This window comes from Schistocerca cancellata, chromosome 2 (genome assembly GCF_023864275.1).
Source record: "Schistocerca cancellata isolate TAMUIC-IGC-003103 chromosome 2, iqSchCanc2.1, whole genome shotgun sequence".
NCBI classification, from domain to species: Eukaryota; Metazoa; Arthropoda; class Insecta; order Orthoptera; family Acrididae; genus Schistocerca; species Schistocerca cancellata.
This window is the reverse complement of record NC_064627.1, coordinates 840,247,409-840,264,167: the sequence shown is the minus strand read 5'-3', so window position 1 is coordinate 840,264,167 and position 16,759 is coordinate 840,247,409. Positions and strand designations below refer to the sequence as shown.

The following is a 16,759-nucleotide window of genomic DNA, read 5'->3' as shown; positions in this document are numbered from 1 at the left end:
AGCACATCGTGGGAGCTCCGCTCGACTACGGATGGCGGCTATCGCTGAAACAACCGATTTCGGTTATATCCGTTCCTTTCCAAGTCAGTTTAACCTGGCTGTTTTTTTTTTCAAGCTAATTTGTCCCCTTTTCAAGGGCTACAAGCAGACAGAGGCATATTATGTAGACACCAACAGCAAATCAGCTACTTTTTATTTTTATTGTGCACTATGAATGACTAGTAATTAAACTGTTAAGTTTTTAATTTGTTTCTCTCACCATAATCTCAATCTTCTTTTATTAATTCATAGAGATGGCAGACAAATCATTAATCTTTCAAAGCAAATAAAGCATTGTACTAAATTGTTATGTCACTACGTAAAAATACTTTTAGACTAGAGTTGGTGCCATTCTGGCAACGACAGCGGGAAACTACCGTACAGGCCAGGTCGGGACGAGTCTTGCAGACTGCACGTACACGCGTACCTTAAACTACGACATACACAATAGGACATTATTGTCTCAGCTGTACCAATTCTTATGCCATGTATCTGTTGCTCGTTTCTGTTGGCACTGTTATTAGAATAGCACCGATCGCCTTCCTCGTTTTCTGTAACAACACAATATTTCAAAATAACGCAAATTTTACGTATAAAAATTACTTCTTTTCTAATAAATTTTTATCTAAAAATGGAACATTTTAGCACTGCTGCTATGGCTAATTGATATTTCGTTTTCTTTTTACCCAGTTATTAGTAAAAAATAAAAAAGCACCTGTTGCAACCGAGACCAAACAAATATCCAAGAACACCGGTTACTCAGAACGGCAATACCGGTATAGGTTTTAACCGGTCGGTTTTTCCCGTCTCTACGCTCGACTCGACTGTGCATTTCGGACTCTACTGTCTACTCTCTCCACTCAACTGCAAAACAAAGCGCTGTCGCCCAGCACCACCCGTCAAACAATATTCAAGCCATTGTCTGCGGGCAGCGATTACTTTGGATTTCTACCTAGACAAAACCAGAGGTGGCTTCAATATACTTGCTGCGATCAAGCAGATCGATAAAATTACGATCGAATGTAACACAAAATGACAAATAATTTGACCTGCGACGATAGAGGATCATCGCAGTCTGATGAATCTGTGACATATTTATGATTTACATGTGATTGTGTAGAAAAAAGCACAAAAAGTGTACGTCGCCATCTTTATCCCTTACAGATGGCAACAATACATCTCCCTTCTTCAGGACACAGTACATTCCAGCTAACAAAGTGGCACTTCCACCTGAATGGGTGATAATAGTAACAATAATTACAATTACTATCGTTCTAATGAAACGTATTTCGGACTTCCATCCGCATCAAATTATTAATTACCCACGAGCTTTCGGATGAATTCTACGTAGCCGTTTTAAAATGATGATTAACAACTTGACAGTGGCCAAGGAGCTCTTGCCCGAAAGCTCGTTGTCATATTTAACTACCTGACACAACCGGAAGCCTGAGAAAATTTTATTACTTTATATTACCGTGAGCAGCCGTATATTGCTGTCCATCGTACGTAAATGCAAGGTGGGTCTGAAAAGTTCGGTGAATGGTCCCATATCTTAAAAATCGCGCTGGTTAGGACCAGGCGCCTGCACATACGCATTGAGACGTATGGCAACAAGCGCCCCCTACGGTGCAAATCACCGAAGTGAAGCTGTGGTTCAAGGCGCTACAGTCTGGAACCGCGCGACCGCTACGGTCGCAGGTTCGAATCCTGCCTCGGGCGTGGATGTGTGCGATGTCCTTAGGTTAGTTAGGTTTAAGTAGTTCTAAGTTCTAGGGGACTGATGACCTAAGATGTTAAGTCCCATAGTGCTCGGAGCCATTTTTGAAGCTGTGGTGCACACTGCGACCATGCAAACGGAGTCAGTAAGGGAACTCGTATCATTGCAAAATGGACGGCAAAGTGGAACAACGTGTTAACATCAACTTCTGCTTCAAATGACGGAAAATGGCGACAGAGACTTACGGAGCGTCAGTGCAAGTTTGCGGTGTTGCAGTAGCGAGTAAAGAGTGTGTGTGAGTGGTTTAAATGCTTTAGAGACAGAAAGGAAGATGGCGAGGATGAGACGTGGTCCAGTTGACTGTCAACAAGCATAATCCCATACAACATTGAAAGACTGCGACGGGTGCTGGCGGATGATCGGCGACTGTCTTTGAGAATGATAGCATAAGAGTTGAAGACAAGTGAAGACAGTGTAAGCGTTATTTCTCACGAGCGTTTTCAAAGGCGGAAGGTTTGTGTTGGGTTTGTACCACACACGCTGACAGAACATCAGAAGCAGACTCGGATGGAAATTTCTGAAGATTTCATCAACATTTCTCGTCGGAATCGCAGTTTTTGGAAGCCATCATTGCAAGAGATGAGACCTGACGCTACCAGTACGATCTGGAGACGACGCCACAGACAGTGGCATGGTTTTCATAGTCTTTCCTGGCTTCCAAAAGAAGTCGGCCGACGAAATCCAAGATTAAAACGATGCTGATCGCCTTTTTCGGCGACAAGTGTTTAATTAATCAAGAATTTTTACCCGAGGAACGAACTGTCAGTATTGGGGTAAAGCACGTCCTGAGCCATTTTCTTTGTGTGGGTTGCATACATTCAGGGGCAGGTATATATTTCCGGAAAAATTATACGCAATCCCTTAACCTATTGTTATGTTGCTAATTGATTTATGACTCCTGGGGGTTTATTTATGATCCCCTGGGGATAATCTGTCTTTCTGAGAAACCCCCATCCCCCTTCCCCATCACTCTGGGAGATGAGGAACCCCCCCCCCCCCCCTCAGTGATATGAGCACACTTTTGATATCAAATTAACTGACTATTAATTAAATTGTTCAATTAATTACCCTATCCCCTATGGGAAATCCCACAGCCCTCCACTATTCCCCCCTCCCCTCCTCCATCTGGCAATGGTGGAGGAAAAGACTAAGTTGTACTGGAGAGAAAGGATCTCACTACACGAAACTTAAATCAGTGTCATATACGTGCGAAATGAAGGTTGCCTTGCCTTTGACTGAACAGTTTCAACTACTTTTCAAGGTCATCCAACTACCTACTGCTAAGCAAGAACTCTTTCCCCTGCCAAAAATCCATTAATAGTCTTCTATTTGTGATAATTCATATATGTCTTTTGCATCATTATAGTGAAAAGCAGTGGGTTGATGGATGACCTTGAAAAGTAGCTGAAACTTGGTAGTTAAAGGCAGGACAACTCTCATTTCGTACCTATATGAATAAATTTGTCGCTAACCACCTTATAGATCTTAAAAAGTTTCCTTTTATGTCCGCCTTTCTAAACAGTATGATATTACCAGGCTGGAGGCTGCAATATACAACTACAGAACAAATCGTGAGTTCGACCCTGTACAAGACTGTTCAAGTGTATTTGACTTTAACAAACAGAATTTACAATGTGCTCCACTGTACGCTGTGCCAGTCACATCCATGTGGTGTCAGCTAACTAATAACTTACAGAACAGCAGCTGTGTGGTGTTTAACAACCTTCTGCAGTTTGTCTACAGGGACAATAAGAATTCCCGAAAATTGACTAGTTTGCAGGTAAGTCTGCCAGACTCTCAAGACTGAGAAGAGCTCATACGTTATGCACTGTCTGCATATAGTTTTAATTATCTACCTGTAAATTCTTAACACTGACTCCAACAAAGACAATGTAAGTATTGCACAGAAGTGCTATAGTAAAGCAGGAGAAACATATTTCTCTCAATCCAGGACATTGTTCTCTACAATGCTGTCAGATACAGATATCGCCGAATTAGGACCGGTACCAACAAACGGTCTTATCCCACAAATCCTACGAAAAAGCATGAAAGTCACACACTTAATCCATTCCCCAATAAAGAAATTGCCCCTTAAGTGCAGTTAATGTGTTGTGTGTACGAAAAAGAAAACTGGAAATGGAAGAGATCAAAGCCAAAAAACGAAAAGCGGAGTAGCACGTAAAGAAATAATATAAACTGCTGTTGGAAAAAGAAAAGACTATTGCATATGTGCAGACAAGGCTTACATATTACTTTAAACACAGTGTGTGTCCAAATCTGGCTATCACTGGAGAATATAAAACATCTACCTTTACTGTTAATAGCAGTGGTAAGTGGCCATATGTTGGAGTTCTGGCTGGCTGAAAAGGATGGATTGGAGCACATTTACTGCGTTAAAGTACACACGACAAACCTGTTTATAAAGCTCCATTCCCAACTGGACCTGCTTAAAAAGGATGGTTACATGGAATCCAAGCGTGGTCGACTGTATGTTATGCACAAATCAACAGAACAACCGTTTGCAGAATTTAAAACCAACTGCATAACAACATTTAATGACCACTCGTTTGCAAAAGCTGTAAACGTAACGCTCTATACAGAAATTCCACAATGTGCAGCAGAAGAGCTGGTAGCGTACATCCAGGAAGATATGGAGTGTTATAACAACATTACTATGCAAGAAACAAGATGCAAGATTAAAATCACCCCGTGCTCTAGTCTAGAAGAACTGCTGTAAGGAACAGAGTAAATTGTTAAAGCCATAAATGTCATTTTACAGGAAAAAAATTAGATATGTTTTGGAATTCGAGAACATACCTTCTTTGTACTTGTCAAATTACTAGTCGGAGAAAGAATTAGAAGAGTGCAATGTAGATTTAAATTATAGGATAAAAATTAAGGTAGATGTTATTAAAAAGAAATCAACCGAAAATTAAGAAAGAGTTGTTTTCTGTGTGTAAATCTGTATGTAGAGATTAATAAAGTTTTTTTATGAGAATATTTGCTTGTCTTATTCCCTAACCAAATAAAAATCCAAAGAATTTAAGATGGTCTGTGTGCATGTATTTCGGATGTGGGTAATTGGATGACCTTGAAAAATAGTTAGAACTAGGTAGTTGAAGGCAAGGCAATCCTCGTTTTGTACCTATATGAATTGTTTCCAGACTTTGAGTTTTCACTATATCCATCGCCGAGTCTCATTTAGCCACGAAACGAGGGTTACTACTGTCGAGGTGGATGATTACGAGGAAAAATGTAAACGGATGCAACGCCAGGACTGTACTGGAGAGGACAGTGGAATTTTCTCCATGACACCGCCCGTCCACACACTGTGATCCATGTGCTCAACTTCCTCGCTGAGCGCAATGTGACTTTTCTTCAACACCCTCCTTATATTCCAGATTTGACGCCAGCAGACTTGTTTATGTTTCCTTGCCTTAAATTAGATCTACAAAGCTTACGCTTCGCAGACGTTGGGGATATGTAAGAATGCGTGATCACTATGTATCGAGCAATTCCACATGAAGCCTTTTTTAACAGTTTCCAACAGCCTTACAACCGATGTCAGTAGTATTTTGTAGCCAAGGATTATTCATTTGAAGGTTAGTAAACGAATTTTGTTTGTAACTCTTGTTTCTTTTATTTTCTAAGCCCATTCACCGAACTTCTGAGATGCACCTTGTACAGTGCCGGAAAAAAAATGCAATACCCTGAAGAACTGTATTCAGTGGCACCAGTGTATAAAAGGTGAGGGATTTTTGTGTTAGTGATTCATTTGTCATGGTCCTCGGCTATCAGATGACGCTTAGGAGACCTGTCGGTGCACCCTCTATTCTGAGTCTGCAGGCAGCAACTGTGCCTAGTTTAGAGGTGGACAGTCTGTGCAGCACTCACTTCAGGGTACAATGATGTCCAACAAACGAGTAGTTATTCTCTATCGCACATCTTCAGCCATTTGAGTGGGGTTGTTTTGTGGGGATGCGGGAAATTGAATGACTTACCGATGGATTGCTACACATATTGGGCACAATTTGTCTCTGCTTTCAACAGTGGTCTCGGGAACAATCTCACACCTGCAGACCAGGTTTTGGACGTCCGCTTAATGCAGAGACACGTCACACGAGACAGCATTGTGCTGGCATCGGTAGCCAACCGAACATCATCCAGGGATGAAATCCGGGCACATGTTGCACCTGCTGTTACTTCAGGGATCACTGGAAATCGTTTGCTTATAGTAGGATTAAGAAGACATGATCCTGTGGCCAAGTACCACAATACCAACAACAACCCCACCGTGCATCACTTCAATCGAGTCGTGAAAGGGTTGACTGAAGAGTGGAATGGCACTCTGTTGTCTTCAGTGATAAGAGAAGGTTCTGTTTGTATGTCAGTGATGGACATAGACATGTACGGTGTAGACTTGGTGAGCTGCGTATTCCACAGTACATGTGCCAACGACACACAGGTTCCATCCCAGGCTTCATGATTAAGAGGGCCATCAGTTGCAGCTCGCTGATACAGTTGGTGTTTCAGCAGTGTAAAGTAAGTAGTGCCAGTTACATTGCACAGCCTGTTATCCCCGTGTTATTGTCATTTCTTAGACAGGGGGGTGATGGGTTTTCACAGCAGAACAATGAACGTCCATATACTGTTGTTGCGACGCACCATGTTCTTCGTGGTGTACAACAACTGCCCTGGACAGTAATATCACGGTATCTCTTGTCAGTCGAGTGTGTATGGGACAATAGGAAGTAGGAATTTGCTAGTTCTCTAGAACTATAAGAATCATTACCGAGTTGCAACAAAGGACACACGATATGTGGAATAAACTATCGCTGGACGTCGCTTGGCACCATTACAATCGTTTGCATACGAGAACATACACCTGCGTTCCCGCCAGAGGGTGGTGCACTGTGTATTGTATCGGCTGTTTGGGTACTCTTTATTGTGCATTTCATTTGGTTTGAATTTGTTATCACATACATCTACAACGATGGAATTACTGTCAATAGGAGACCTTGTCCTTGAGGATGTTGTATTTTTCCTGCCAGTGTATTAACGCTGTTCGTTAGCTTTCGACCACAAATTAATTACAGAGGGTAATTAAACTGCCCCTACTGCTGCATTTGATGCAACCAGCAACGACTTCAAATACCACACTCAAGCTTTTCATATTTTCTCGCTTGCTATGTGTAAACTATCAGTCCTACAGAAAAAATGAACAGGACCTTCTTGTAGGAAATTTAAGCAGTTGAATGCTGTACTGGCATACGTTTTCTATAGAGGCCATAGCTTTCAAATTATTCAAGAAAAACGTACAGAAGAGACCTTCAAACGCGTTTTTCTTGAAATAATCGAAAACTGTGGCCTCCTGCAAAGACGTATTCCAGCGCAAAATTTAATTACATTAAATTTCCTCCCCAAAGGTCCTGTTCGTTTTTTCTGTAGGACTAACACAGTGGTTCCCACCCTTTCTTAGACCCTCTCCTCCACATTATCATCAACTTATATACCTGACTAAACAGCAGAATGAAAGACTTTTCTTGGAAAACTTTTATTTTTAAAATAGATGAATGTTTCTTGGTTCGTGCGTTTGTGTGTTAGAACGAATGAGGAAAGAATTCGTGGTGCGGCGCAAGCGCTACTTACAACTCCTTCTCGGATAAGAAAGCTAACTATCCACAGTAAAGGTAGTCACTTGCTACAAAATATACTTTCCCTGCATTAGTCCTCTCCATTGCCACACTTGCTTGACCTGCACAGTGCAACCCTATTTAAAATCAAATAAGGTAAAATGTATGCACTATACTCACTTTTCGTGAACTGGTTGACTGCTGCAGTCCATACTTCTGAACTGGCAGAAAATGGAAGACTCCATGCTGCTAATGTTTTGTGTCAGACCACAGCCACTAATAGTAATAGTAATAGTAATAATAATAATAATAATAATAATAATAAAACTATGTACACACTATAGTAGCTCTTACGTAGTAACCGCTGTGTCGTTCAATCAATTAATTCATTTATCTGTTTCGAAGCGAGTAAGTAAGCAATTTCTGGACTACCACAGTTACTATCTGCAGCTTGGAGAAGACATTTTCTTGAGATTTTCAGCATTTGTTACGCATATGGCTCACATTGATCACCAGCTATATACGGGACAAAACACTGCATATGTATGTAGTGGGCGGACTATGAGAGGAACCTGCAGCTTCCATCGCATTTATGCTACCAATTGAGAGAATGTAATTATTGATGACTTATATAATCAGGATTAGAGTCTTACAAAATTGTGGTAATAGTACACTACTGGCCATTAAAATTGCTACACCACGAAGAGGACGTGCTACAGACGCGAAATTTAACCGACAGGAAGAAGATGCTGTGATATGCAAATGATTAGCTTTGATAAATGTCGGATTGTAGCCTATCTGGATTGCGGTTTATCGTATCGCGACATTGCTGCTCGCGTTGGTCGAGATCCAATGACTGTTAGTGGAAGATGGAATCGGTGAGTTCAGGAGGGTACTACGGAACGCCGTGCTGGATCCCAACGGCCTCGTATCACTAGCAGTCGAGATGACAGGCATCTTACCCGAACGGCTGTAACGGATCGTGCAGCCACGTCTCGATCCCTGAGTCAACAGATGGGGACGTTTGCAAGACAACAACCATCTGCACGAACAGCTCGACGACGTTTGGAGCAGCATGAAGTATCAGCTCGGAGACCATGACTGCAGTTACTCTTGACGCTGCATCACAGACAAGAGCGCCTGCGACAGTGTACTCAACGACGAACCTGGGTGCACGAATGGCAAAACGTCATTATTTCGGATGAATCCAGGTTCTGTTTACAGCATCATGATGGTCGCATCCGTGTTTGGTGACATCGCGGTGAACGCACATTGGAAGCGTGTATTCGTCATTGCCATACTGGCGTATCACCCAGCGTAATGGTATGGGGTGCCATTTGTTACACGTCTCGGTCACCTCATGTTCGCTTTGATGGCACTTTGAACAGTGGACGTTTCATTTGAGATGTGTTACGACCCGTGGCTCTACCCTTCATTCAATCCCTGCGAAACCATTTCAGCGGGATAATGCACGACCGCAAGTTGCAGTTGCTGTACGGGCCTTTCTGGATACAGAAAATGTTCGACTGCTGCCCTGACCAGCACATTCTCCAGATCTCTCACCAATTAAAAACGTCTGGTCAATGGTGGCCGAGCAACTGGCTCGTCACAATACGCCAGTCACTACTCTTGATGAACTATGGTATCGTGTTGAAGCTGCATAGGCAGCTGTACCTGTACACGCCATCCAATCTCTGTTTGACTCAATGCCCAGGCGTATCAAGGCAGTTATTGCGGCCAGAGGTGGTTGTTCTGGGTACTGATTTCTCAGGATCTATGCACCCAAATTTCGTGAAAATGTAACCACATGTCAGTTCTAGTATAATATATTTGTCCAATGAATACCCGTTTATCATCTGCATTTCTTCTTGGTGTAGCAGTTTTAATGGCCAGTAACGTACCTCCAGGTTGGGAACCACTGGACTAACAATTTTCACGTAGGGAGCGAGAGAGTATGAAAATCTTGAACGTGGTTTCTGAAGGCTTTGCGGGTTGAATAAAACACAGCGGTAGGGGTCATTGAAACACCCTGTATAGTTGCGGACATCCGCTTGTGGTGGCATTTATCAGCAAGGTAATTATTAGTGCGGATATCTACGCAGAGAACCTGTGGTCCGCGGTAGACGTACCTGGGCGAGCGCGTGCGGCTGGAAGCCGGCCTGGCGGAGCTCGGCGAGCAGGTAGAGGCGCGCCTGCTCGCCGGGCGCCGTCTCCAGCAGGGTGTTGAGGAAGCGCAGGCCGGCGGCGGGCAGGTCGGGGCAGCCGCCGGCGCTGCCCAGCATCCCCGCCAGCAGGCGGAAGCGCACCGGCTCCGCCAGCCGCAGCCGCAGCGTCGACAGCGCCTCGGACACGGCCGCGTGGCCGCAGCCCGGCGGCTCGCACGCCCGCGTCAGCAGCTGCCGGCACGCACAGCGCTCTGCTCAGTCGCGTCACTCCACTCCGCACTACTGCGTCTTAAAAAAGCACACAAACACTCTACAGTACAAACGTGGCGCAGACGGGTGGGCTCCTACGCTTACTGGAGCATTTGGGGCACTCGAGTAGAGTCGCTGCCAAAGACGAATAAGAGGGTCACTTCAAATGAAATGTACACGATTTTTTAAGGGGGGTACGACGTCAAACGGGCTGACCTGCAGCAGGAGAGGCACCACAGGACATTTTAATTTCCACTGACTATACTTTTACAAATAAATTCATAAAACTTTGTCAGCATGATCAGGAAGGATTCAGAATTCACACTCTCAGCAGTGGAACTTCGAAAATAATAACGAAATAATTTTTTTTACATGCGAAATTTCATCATTTTTTTCACTTATTAATGGCAGCATTTGTTGCTATAGGTACACTTTTCTTCATAAGTGTTGTGTACATAGTCAGCGCGTACACAACTTTCCCAATAGAGCGCGCCCCACTAAGCACAACAGCGCAGGCGCAGCGCTCGTCCTTCTCCGCACTACGAGATGGCGCTGTCTTAGAGACGGACAGAATTCTGCTTCCGCCGATCCGCGTATTAATATATAACGCAGCCAATGAGATTGCTGCTAACGTAGAACCTTTTCTCCTCGCGGATCACACTCGCGCAGTGATACCTGAACGCGCGAGGTATTATAACGAGTGTACAGACCTCCAATTAGTCAGTCTGCATTAGTCTGCATTTATCTGTACCAGTCTGCATTAGTCTGTAGTCAAGTTTCAGTCTGCGCCTAATAAGATTATCATATTCCGGTACATAGCCATGAAGACAAATGTATAGACACCTTGTCAAGTATCAGAGATATATGAGAATAAGATTAATGTACCAAGACCAAAGGAAATTCAGATTGTCAATTGTAAACAGCATCCAGAACCAAGTTATTTTTATGCTTGTTATTATTTTAATAAATGTGTTTGAAAATTAATCAAGTACTGTTTAAAGTTGGTCACCGTCAATCTGCTACTCTAAGCGTGCAAGTGGCATTTCTATCGTCTGACCTAACGGCAGAAGATAAACACGCCACGATAAGACCACGAGACATATTGCTGACACTCGCCTACTTCGTTAGAGCGACAAGTCAAATAATCTGATGGTGTGTGTACCGAAGGTCTTACAGTACGCACACCACAATAAGTAAGAGAGATCCTTCGATGAATTTTGCACAGCATACAAACCATACTTAAAGGTGTATGAAACTCTAGAATTTTCCAAATCTATTAAAAACTGTGGTAAAAGTTGAGGTAATTAACTACAAAATTGTTTTTTTTCTAAACATGAAGTTTAAAATATAACAGATCATTCGTTTTTTCATAAATTGAATAAATTCTAGAGTTTCGTACACCTGTAAGTTTGGTATGTATGCTGTGCAAAATTCATCGAAGAATCTCTCTAACTTATGAAGAAAATTGTACCTATAGCAACAAATGCAGCCATTAGTAAGCGAAAAAATGATGAAATTTCGCACGTAAAAAAATTATTTTGTTACGTTTTCGAACTTCCACTGCAATGAGTGTGAATCCTGAATCCTTCCTGGTGATGCTGACAAAGTTTTATGAATTTATTTGTAAAAGTATAGACACTGGAAATTAAAATGTCCTGTGATGCCTCTCTTGCTCTAAGTCGACCCTTTGACGTCCTACCCCCCTTAAAATCCATATTTTACTCTATATGTTTGAAAGTTTAACAGTGTGTAGATGCATCCTTTAGGAACAATATTTTCATTTCTCCCCATAATTTCCATCCCTCACAACTGCCTTACGCCACCTTGGAACCAGCGCCTGTATACCTGCACGGTAAAATTCTGGACCAACCTGTTGGAGCCACTGTTTGGCAGCGTGCACAAGGGAGTCATCATCTTCAAACCTTGTTCCACGAAGAGAGTCTTTCAGTTTCCCAGAGAGATGATAGTCACATGGAGCCAGGTCAGAACTGTAGGGCGGGTGTTTCAGTGTTGTCCACCCGAGTTTTGTGATCGCTTCCATGGTTTTTCGACTCACATGTGGCCGTGCATTGTCGTGCAACAGCAAAACATCCTGCTTTTGCCGATGCGGTCGAACACGACTCAGTCGAGCTTGAAGTTTCATCAGTGTCGTCACATACGCATCAGAATTTATGGTGGTTCCACTTGGCATGACGTCCAGAAGCAAGAGTCCTTCGGTATCGAAAAACATAACTTTCCCAGCAGAAGGTGTGGTTTTGAATTTTTTTTCTTGGGTGAATTTGCATGATGCCACTCCATTGATTGTCTCTTCGTCTCTGGTGAAAAATGATGGAGCCATGTTTTATCACGTGTCACAATTCTTCCAAGAAATTCATCTCCACCATTCTCGTACTGTTCCAAAAGTTCGCTGCCTACGGTTTTTCTTGTTTCTTTGTGAGCCACTGTTAACATCCTGGGAACCCACCTGGCACAAACCTTTTTTAACGCCAACACTTTCAGTATTCTGCAAACACTTCCTTCCCCTATCCCAACGTAGCGTGACAATTCGTTCACTGTGATGCGTCTGTCAGCAGTCACCAATTCGTTAACTCTCTGCACATTGTCTGGAGTGTGTGCAGTACGAGGCCTGCCGCTGCGAGGACAATCCTCAATGTTGCCGTGCCCGCTTTCATCACGAAACCTGCTTGCCCACCGACTAACTGTACTGCGATCGACAGCAGCATCTCCATACACCTTTTTCAACCTCTTGTGGATGTTTCCCACTGTTTCGTTTTCACAGCACAGGAATTCTATGATAGCATGTTGCTTCCGATGAACGTCAAGTGTAGCAGCCATCTTGAAGACATGCTGTGACGGCCCCTCTCAGGGGAACAGGTTGAACTAAGTTTGAAAACAAGTGGGAGGGATGTGTATCTACACACTGTAAAACTTTCACACTTGCAGAATGAAAACTGTATTTTTACAAAAGTTGTATGCATTTCTTTTGGAGTGACCCTCGTATGTTCCGAGCAAGGTCTTAAGGATCTGTCTTTTTCTCCAGATCAGAGATAGTCGCAAGTCTAAAAACTAAGTCAATATGTTAGCTACATTTCATAAACAATGTATGACCTAATTCACAATAAATGTAAGCTCATAGTGAATCCTTGTTTTCACTGCAAAGTATATGAATTACGATCAGTGGGTTACTTCATTAGGAAATACCACAATAACTATTACTGTTAAATATCCAATAGACAGTTAATCACAAAGATAACACATGAGGCTATAAGTAACGAAATAATCATTTTTTTATCTAATGCTTTCGGTAAAACAGTTAGACGAAGCAGACAGCATGTGCGGAACACACTGCTGGTGCTGGTGCTCGTGCACCAAGTGGCTGGTTAACCAGCATTGTCTGTGTTCACCTGATGGCCCTGTGTTCAGTAAGTCAGCATGCAGACTAGCAGCCTTCCTTGTGCTTCCAGACTAACACAGCCTCTAGCGTTGGTAATGGCCTCAGTTCCGTGAGGAAGGGGGCACAAAAGTTTCCTCCAGTATGCCATATCCAGCTGAAGCCGCCTGTTGATGATTTGATCCCATATAACTGCCATACTATGAAGATGCTTGTGGCTCCATTTCATCTGTTGTTCCAAACTGTCCCTGAAATTTTATGTAGGATTAAGATGGGGTGATTTAGCGGGCTGGTGGAGGTGTGATGGAGTGCCTGAGTGTCCATCAAACGGCAACATTTGGTCTCCGAGAGCATTGTACTGAACAGCCTGGTTGATGTGGGCTCAAGTCATGTTACGAAAGACACCTGCCAAAACATTACAAATCAGTAAATTTTTAGACAACATAGTTGTGTGGAGATAACAGCGATTGGTTTACTCATAATCAATCATTCAAAATGACAGTCATAATCGCATTATTTATTTTGCCGCCAGTCGGTTTCAACCCGCGATGGGGTCATTTCAGGGCAATTTATACCATTTGGTCGCTCGCTGGAGTCGTCACCCTGCCTGTGCATAGTTACTAACCGTGCACAGGCAGGGTGACGACTCCAGCGAGCGACCACATGGTGTAAATTGCCCTGAAGATGACCCCATCGCGGGTTGAAACCGGTTGGCGGCAAAATAAATAATGCGATTGTGACTGTAATTTTGAATAATTGATAAAAAATCAGACCTCCGACCTGAACCTCACCCTCCGTATGGTATAGATTAACAGCTCATTGAGCGTGGGAGCTCTCGACGCCTTGCAACGCTGAAAAGAGCTTTGATCACACCATGTGTGCCTCCCATTCAGTACTTAGCTATCGTATTTTAATGTATTACGTATTTTGATACAGTGACGAAACCTGTATAATGGTTGCACTTGACCATTTTACATATGGAATTCACATATGGGAAAGTTGGGCCTTACCTGGTATGACTGTGCGAAACTCTCATTGTGAGCACCACAGCTTGTTTCTTCACCTTTATGAAGGCCTGAACACTGCTAGGGACACGTTCAATTAAGTGGCTGAATGTCTGTCGACGAATGACAGCCAGTTATCCCTCGAAGCCGAAACCAAAACAGAAGGTAGTGGTGATGGACACTGGGGTCTGGAGTGAAGTCGACTTTCTAAATCATCCAGAAGGTGTTCATTGGGTTAGGTAGGGACTTTGGACAGAATAGTCCATTTCAAGGTTGTTATTGTCCACAAACCATTGCCTCACAGATGCTGCAATAAGACAGGGTGCATTGTCATGCTGATACAGTCATCGTCTCCGAACTGTTCCTCTACTGTACGCAGTAGGCAATGTTGTGAAATGTGTTCGTGTCCCTCTGCATTTAACGTTTTCATAAGCACAATAAGGGGACCACACGCTACCCGCCTAACTACCCCTGTACCGTAATGCCAGGAGAAAAGTTCTTTAGGCGCTCGCCAAACCTAAACTCTTCCATGGGATTGCCGCAGGGTATAGCGTGATTCATCACTCCAAATTACTCATTTCTTGTCATCCATTGCGTAGTAGCGTTGCTGTTTATACAAACCTCAAGCGTCACATGTCACATGGCATTGACTTAAGAGGCTTGGCTTATGAGTAACTGCTCGACCACTATACCCCATTTTTTAGCCCCCTACACACAGTTACGGTGCTTGCTGTGCCGCTGGTAACACTTTGGAACTCACGAGTAAATCCTTCCGTTGATTTTCATGCGGTTTTTTTACAGCCACTCTCCGCAATAGTCGGCAGTCCCCATTCGTCAATGCATGAGGTCTGCTTGGTCTTGGTTTAGCTGTAGTGTTCCTTCGCGTTTCCACTTCACAGTCGCCTCACCGGCAGTGGATTTGGGAGGGTTTAGAAGGGTTGAAATGTCCCTGATGGGTCTGTTACCCAGGTGACATCCAACGGCGTCCACATTCGAAGTCACTGATCTCTTCTGACGGGCCCATTCTGTTGTTACCGCTTTTCTACTGACACCACTGTACTTCCCGCCTCCTTCTATACTGGTGAGTCTAGTGGTATCTGCTTGTTAATTCGCATTACAGTGATACGTCCGGATACTTTTGACCAGGTAGTATATATACCGTATTCATGATACTAGAGCTTCATGTTAAACACAATACCTACATGAACATTTTGAGCACGCATGTTTAACTGTTCTTTCATTATTCATTTTATTTGTTGTTTCAATTTTTGTAACTGGGTCATTTTATTTATGGTTTCCGTAAATAAGTTCGGTTGCTAGGTAACTGTGATGTTCATAAACGTGCATGTCTTGATGTTTGCTTCTTCATCTGCTGCAGTAGTAGGCAGTTCCAAGAGTATGTAGTTTGTAAAGTTTATTTATATTGATATGCAAATTAATTTTTGCCGAATCCCACGAAACCGCAGGACCTCATGCACAAAGTAGAAAATGCAGTAATGACATGTAGTAGGAAATTAAAATGGTGTAATGGTGTGCTGCGGCTTCATATCATAAAATTTGTTAATGAGCTCTAATTTTCATATTACGAAACTAGAGAGCTGTACTACACGTCGTGCTTCAGCCAACAAGGATTGTGGGATCTGACAGTTTCAAAAAATGTTTAAAAATGCGTATCTCGTGACACTGCTTCTCAAATCAGTTCTATTCGTACAGAGGTCCCCCCCCCAACCCCCCCAGCTCCTTTCTGGGGACAATAATTTTTTAATACCTACAGAAGGTGGAAAAAATGTAAAGAGCCTTAAGGAACAGAGACGAAAGGTATAGAAATTGTGTAAACATAACAACAATGAACTGACAGAAATAGAAGAAACTGCACTGTATTTCATCTCCTCGTCTGGAAGGGGAAAGAGTCAGCCGAGCCTCTCCTCCCTTTCTCCAGCCACGCCGAGTGAAAAGCTGTCCTCTCACATATCTCCCATATACCCTAATTAAAACAATCTCCAGCACGATAGGACGATTCTCTTGAAGTGGTTTCTTACTGCAACTGCTGCCGGGTTCTTGTCGCAACACACTTAGCTAAACAGTGACCTTTTCAGCGCCTACCATTCTGTGAGTATTAATTACTATCCCGGTCCTTAGCATGTCGAAATGAAACTTGTGTATTAAGCAAGCCCGCATGTTCACTTTTCAAAAGCATCCTGTAACTTGAAACGAAAGTCAAATCTACTGGTCACTCTCTAGAAGAAACCCCATCGTCTTCTGGCCTCAAACTCGCGACCACTTCTTGCTAATTTAACATATATGTACTTATTTTTCCTTAACATGATTACGTTAATAGAAACTCCATGACTCTGATATGCCCAACGCTTACACTGAATGATCAATGGGCAACAACTGCTTGAGTACATTTCTTGCTACCGTTCTTTCAGAATACCAATGGTCATGTGATTCGGTAGCAGCCAATCGCCAGCTCAATAGTTTCTGCATTTCCGGAGGATGAT

General features: G+C 43.1%; 1 protein-coding gene across 1 annotated transcript in view; it reads right to left on the bottom strand.

Annotated features, from left to right (window-relative positions):
* LOC126159174 (uncharacterized) overlaps positions 1 to 16,759 on the bottom strand; it is a 520,900-nt gene that overhangs the window by 79,458 nt on the left and 424,683 nt on the right. The window contains exon 5 of the mRNA XM_049916497.1: positions 9,579 to 9,845. Coding sequence (XP_049772454.1) covers positions 9,579 to 9,845 — 267 coding nt within the window. The remainder of the gene's footprint in view (positions 1 to 9,578; positions 9,846 to 16,759) is intronic.